At 44.7% G+C, this 5850-nt stretch overlaps 1 protein-coding gene across 1 annotated transcript in view; it reads left to right on the top strand.

Moving 5' to 3' along the window:
- Nucleotides 1-5850, top strand: part of LOC106526862 (EH domain-binding protein 1) — a gene marked incomplete at its 3' end in the record, with an annotated part of 16399 nt that overhangs the window by 3207 nt on the left and 7342 nt on the right. Inside the window, 3 exon segments of the mRNA XM_014021578.1 lie at nucleotides 637-694; nucleotides 3093-3188; nucleotides 3420-3473. Coding sequence (XP_013877032.1) covers nucleotides 637-694; nucleotides 3093-3188; nucleotides 3420-3473 — 208 coding nt within the window.

Below are 5850 nucleotides of genomic sequence, written 5' to 3' on the forward strand. Positions count from 1 at the left end.
GTGTGTGTGTGTGTGTGTGTGTGTGTGTGTGTGTGTGTGTGTGTGTGTGTGTGTGTGTTTGTACATATATGTGTGTTTGTTAGGATGTGTTAGGACATGCTGGGATTGTCACAAAAACAAATGATTAAATTTTGGTGTTGATCTTTCCACATGTGCTGCAGCTCTCCTCTGTGATCTGACACAAACAGGAAGTGAAACTTAAAGAGTAATTAACCAGATAAACTGTTTATATTTGGTCTGAAGGGTAATGTTTTTATATTTCTGTGCTAATTTTGACATTGTTGTGTAATTTGTTTAATTCTGTAATATTTTGTCTAAAACCATGGTAGTGCTGCCCTCTATGGGTGGAACAGTGGTTACTACAGTTTAATTTTCTCATTGGTTAAAATGATACATGCTTACATCACAGCTCCTGTGTTTGGGTTACTTTACATTTTTACATCACCTACAGATAAAACCAAAGCATTTGTGTTGTTTCGGCGGCGACTGTTATGCAGTGTAACTTTGTAGAGTTTATAGGTTGTGGAAAACGTTTTTGACCATGCTGAGACACCAAGTGTTGCTGCTGATGAAGAATGGACTTGTTCTTGTTTAACAGAAAACTAAATGTTTCACTGTACGCTCCTTGTTCCTCAGGCAACCAGACAAACTGAGGGTGATGTGGATCAGAAGAAACAGACGCCACACCACCAAGGTAAAACAGTTCAGATTACCACAACATTTGCAAGTACTTTAACTTAGGTTTTAGAGATAAAAGGTAAGAAGTAGGAGGAAAGGAGAATTAATTAGTTATTTCTAACTTTATCTTAAAGAATGTGGGTTTAACCAGGAAGAGCGAAGTGTCGTCCACTGGGTTTCAGCCAGAGCCAGGAACACTTAGAAACAAGCCAGCTTTTACCTTGAGGATGAGGTCAGTCACAGTCCAGGTATTTAGGGAGGGACTCTCAGTCGGTAAGAAATCCGTTCAATTGGCTTCTCATCTGTGGACCTCCAGGCATGTCAACTGCTCAGCGCCAGTCTGGAGCTCCGAGTCAACTGTACAGGAGAGGCAGGGCCCAACTGGATCCCGTTTCCAAAATAAAAGTACTTCCCTGAGGAAGTCAAACAAGTTACTTGTGGAGCTTAGAAGCTGGCGTTTTTATGGGACACGCCGTGTGTTGGCTGCAGAGGTTCTCCTTCCTCATGTGACTTTGGTATACAATGTCTCTGATTATCAAATGCATAAGAACTCTTAGTTAAAAGAAAAATAAAAAAAATAATGGAGATTATCCTGTTCATTATCTGATAAAGAAAAAGAGAATGTCTCTTTAAGGTTAAGATGACCTGTTATGGCCTAACTTCAGTTTAACTGGAACAGAGTTCTGTTTGTCTTAAAGGGGCGTCTGAGGCCTGAGGTCAGAGACAGTTTTATTGTTTATTCCACTGGAGGTGACCACTACATTGTTTACTAAATTACTGAATTGAATTGAATTGAATTGAATAAGACCTCCTGGAGAGGAGGGTCCGTCGGATAGTCGAACCTCGGATTCAGGAAGAGCAGTGTGGTTTTCGTCCTGGTCGTGGAACACTGGACCAGCTCTACACCCTCAGCAGGGTCCTGGAGGGTGCATGGGAGTTCGCCCAACCTGTCTACATGTGTTTTGTGGATTTGGAGAAGGCGTTCGACCGTGTCCCAAGGGGGGCCTTGTGGGGGGTTCTCCGGGAGTATGGGGTACCGGGCCACTTGATACGGGCTGTCAGGTCCTTGTACGACCGGTGTCAGAGTCTGGTTCGCATTGCCGGCATTAAGTCGGGCTCGTTTCCGGTGAGAGTTGGACTCCGCCAAGGCTGCCCTTTGTCACCGATTCTGTTCATTACTTTCATGGACAGAATTTCTAGGCGCAGCCGAGGTGTTGAGGGAATCCGTTTTGGTGGCCTTAGGATCGCATCTCTGCTTTTTGCGGATGATGTGGTCCTGTTGGCTTCATCGGAACGAGATCTGCAGCTCTCGCTGGAGCGGTTCGCGGCCGAGTGCGAAGCGGCCGGGATGAAGCTCAGTGCCTCCAAATCCGAGGCCATGGTCTTGAGCCGGAAAAGGGCAGAGTGCCTTCTCCGGGTCAGGGGGGTCGCCCTGTCTCAAGTGGAGGAGTTTAAGTATCTGGGGATCTTGTTCACGAATGGGGGAAGAACGGAGCGGGAGATCGACAGGCGGATTGGCGCAGCGTCTGCTGTAAAGCGGGCGCTGTACCGGTCCGTCGTGGTGAAGAGAGAGCTGAGTCAGAAAGCGAAGCTCTCGATTTACCGGTCGATCTACGTTCCTACCCTCATCTATGGTCATGAGCTTTGGGTCATGACCGAAAGAACGAGGTCCCGGATACAAGCGGCCTAAATGGGTTTCCTCCGCAGGGTGGCTGGGCTCTCCCTTAGAGATAGGGTGAGAAGCTCAGTCATCCGGGAGGGACTCAGAGTAGAGCCGCTGCTCCTCCACGTCGAGAGGAGCCAGTTGAGGTGGCTYGGGCATCTGGTAAGGATGCCTCCTGGACGCCTCCCTGGTGAGCTATTCCGGGCACGTCCCACCGGGAGGAGGCCCCGAGGAAGACCCAGGACACGCTGGAGGGACTATGTCTCTCGGCTGGCCTGGGAACGCCTTGGAGTTCCCCCGGAGGAGCTGGAAGAAGTGGCTGGGGAGAGGGAGGTCTGGGCCTCCCTTCTGAAGCTGCTGCCCCCGCGACCCGACCCCGGATAGGCGGAAGAAAATGGATGGATGGATGGATGAATTGAATAAACCTTTATTGTCATTGTACAGAGCACAATGAAATTACATTTCAGTTATGTGTCTATATAATTTAAATAAGTGGAACTGATTGGAGTTCATGAAGCAAAGCTGAACATAGTTTAGTTTGTAACACCAAGTTCAACCTAATGTAGCATCAAAACAACGAAACAGGTACTGCTCTGACTTAAAACCCTTTTAGATCAAATGCTGGCATTATTCTGTTAAACCACATATATTTTTAGTTTTGTGTAAAAATGTACTCTGCATGGGGAAATACTGTWCACAACCAGGAACGTTAACATTGAAACTTTTACTTTCTGTTCTTTTTCATTTGCAGCTTCACAGTTGGCAGCCAGGCATTAAGAACCCCTACAGAGGCCTGGTTGTTTGGCAGGTTCCAGAGAGTTTAAACATTACTGTCACGCTCTTCAAGGTACGACAGTAAATCTATACTGAATTATTTTATTTTCATCTGAGCAGTGGGCCGGGGTAGCTCGTTGGTCTGTGCCACGGTCCTGTAACCCTGAGCCTGCAGGTTTGAGCCCAGGTTGTGTCAGGAAGGGTGTGTGGGGTAAAACAAACCTTGTGTTGGTGCTCCCTCTCTGTGGTGACGGCTGCAGGATGGAGCAGCTGAAGTGAGTAATAAATCTATCTGCTCCACCAGGACCCCACTGCAGACCAGTTTGAAGACAAGGACTGGACTTTTGTCATAGAAAATGTAAGTTTAATCTAACATCTTTATTCGTTTTGTTTTATGTACCTTTTACATGGAAACTCTAAATACACATGAGTCAAAACATTATGACTATTATTTGGTACGTGTGTTAACAATGGTGGGACCGTACAGTTATCTCCAAAATATTTATTTTATTTAGGATCATTTGTTGAGTTCTGTAAGAAAATGCTGTGACCACACTGTTTCCTTGTTCTGCTATATTCCTGTTAGTCTAAAAGTCTTTGAGGTAAACAAAGTGGGTTTTAAATTATTTAAATAGGTAGGATAGTAGTCAGGATATTATTACAGAATATATTTTTTGTTTATCAGTGGTCATTTTCTTGTCTTTTTTTAATGTAATTATTTGAACCAGAAAACCAGTTTATGAGCAGCTCAGAGTTTCTTTTTTTATTTATTTATTTTTTGTCTATTTATATTTGAACATGAGTTCTGTTTTCAGGTTGTGGAAAGTACTATATTTTGTCAGAAGGCCGTAGCCTGGATTTACATTTTAAACCTTTTGATCTCAAGTGAAGGATCACAGAAATTCTTATGACAACAGTTATGGCTAAAACTTAAACACAGAGGGTAGTGTGTTTTTGTTTTGTTGCCTTAATCCAACATTTAAATGGATTTTCTGTTTGATTATAAGCAACAGATCTAAACTACTGGAGTCTATTGATGAGGTAAAACTTGTTCTAAATAATGGACAAGTCTTTCCTTGTTGACAGCTCTTAATTCATTTGTAAATAAAATGTTTCTGCACTGCTAAATRGACTGTACTTATCTGTCCAACCAGGATACTCAAAGCTCTTCACACAACAATCTGTGCCCTCATTTACCCATTCACACAGCACTCTACAGTCACAGCACTCTAGAGTCACAGCACTCTACAGTCACACAGCACTCTACAGTCACACAGCACTCTACAGTCACACAGCACTCTACAGTCACACAACACTCTACAATCAATCTACAGTCACACAACACACTACAGTCACTCTACAGTCAGACAGCACTCTACAGTCAGACAGCACTCTACAGTCACACAGCACTCTACAGTCACACAACACTACAGTCACACAACACTCTACAATCAATCTACAGTCACACAGCACTCTACAGTCACTCTACAGTCACACAGCACTCTACAGTCACACAGCACTCTACAGTCACACAGCACTCTACAGTCACACAGCACTCTACAGTCACACAACACTCTACAGTCACACAACACACTACAGTCACTCTACAGTCACAAAGCACTCTACAGTCACAAAGCACTCTACAGTCACACAGCACTCTACTGTCACACATCACTCTACTGTCACACAGCACTCTACTGTCACACAGCACTCTACTGTCACACAGCACTCTACTGTCACACAGCACTCTAAAGTCACACAACACTCTACAGTCACACAACACTCTACAGTCACAGAACACACTACAGTCACTCTACAGCCACACAGCACTCTACAGTCACACAGCACTCTAGTCACACAACACTCTACAGTCACACAACTCACTACAGTCACTCTACAGTCACACAGCACTCTACAGTCACACAACACACTACAGTCACTCTAGAGTCACAAAGCACTCTACAGTCACACAGCACTCTACAGTCACTCTACAGTCACACAGCACTCTAGTCACACAACACTCTACAGTCACACAGCACTCTACAGTCATTCTACAGTCACACAGCACACTAAAGTCACACAGCACTCTACAGTCACACAACACTACAGTCACTCTACAGTCACACAACACTCTACAGTCACACAACACTCTACAGTCACACAGCACTCTACAGTCACTCTACAGTCACACAGCACTCTAGTCACACAACACTCTACAGTCACACAGCACTCTACAGTCATTCTACAGTCACACAGCACACTAAAGTCACACAGCACTCTACAGTCACACAACACTACAGTCACTCTACAGTCACACAACACTCTACAGTCACACAACACTCTACAGTCACACAGCACTCTACAGTCACTCTACAGTCACACAGCACTCTACAGTCACTCTACAGTTACACAGCACTCTACAGTCACTCTACAGTTACACAGCACTCTACAGTCACACAACACACTACAGTCACACAACACACTACAGTCCCACAACACACTACAGTCACACAACACACTACAGTCACACAACACTACAGTCACACAACACTCTACGGACTCTACAGTCACTCTACAGTCACACAGCACACTACAGTCACACAACAAACTACAGTCACACAGCACTCTACAGTCACACAACACTACAGTCACTCTACAGTCACACAACACTCTACAGTCACACAACACACTACAGTCACACAGCACTCTACAGTCACACAACACTCTACAGTCAC

The sequence above is a fragment of the Austrofundulus limnaeus genome, unplaced genomic scaffold, assembly GCF_001266775.1.
Source record: "Austrofundulus limnaeus strain Quisiro unplaced genomic scaffold, Austrofundulus_limnaeus-1.0 Scaffold297, whole genome shotgun sequence".
Taxonomy (NCBI): Eukaryota; Metazoa; Chordata; class Actinopteri; order Cyprinodontiformes; family Rivulidae; genus Austrofundulus; species Austrofundulus limnaeus.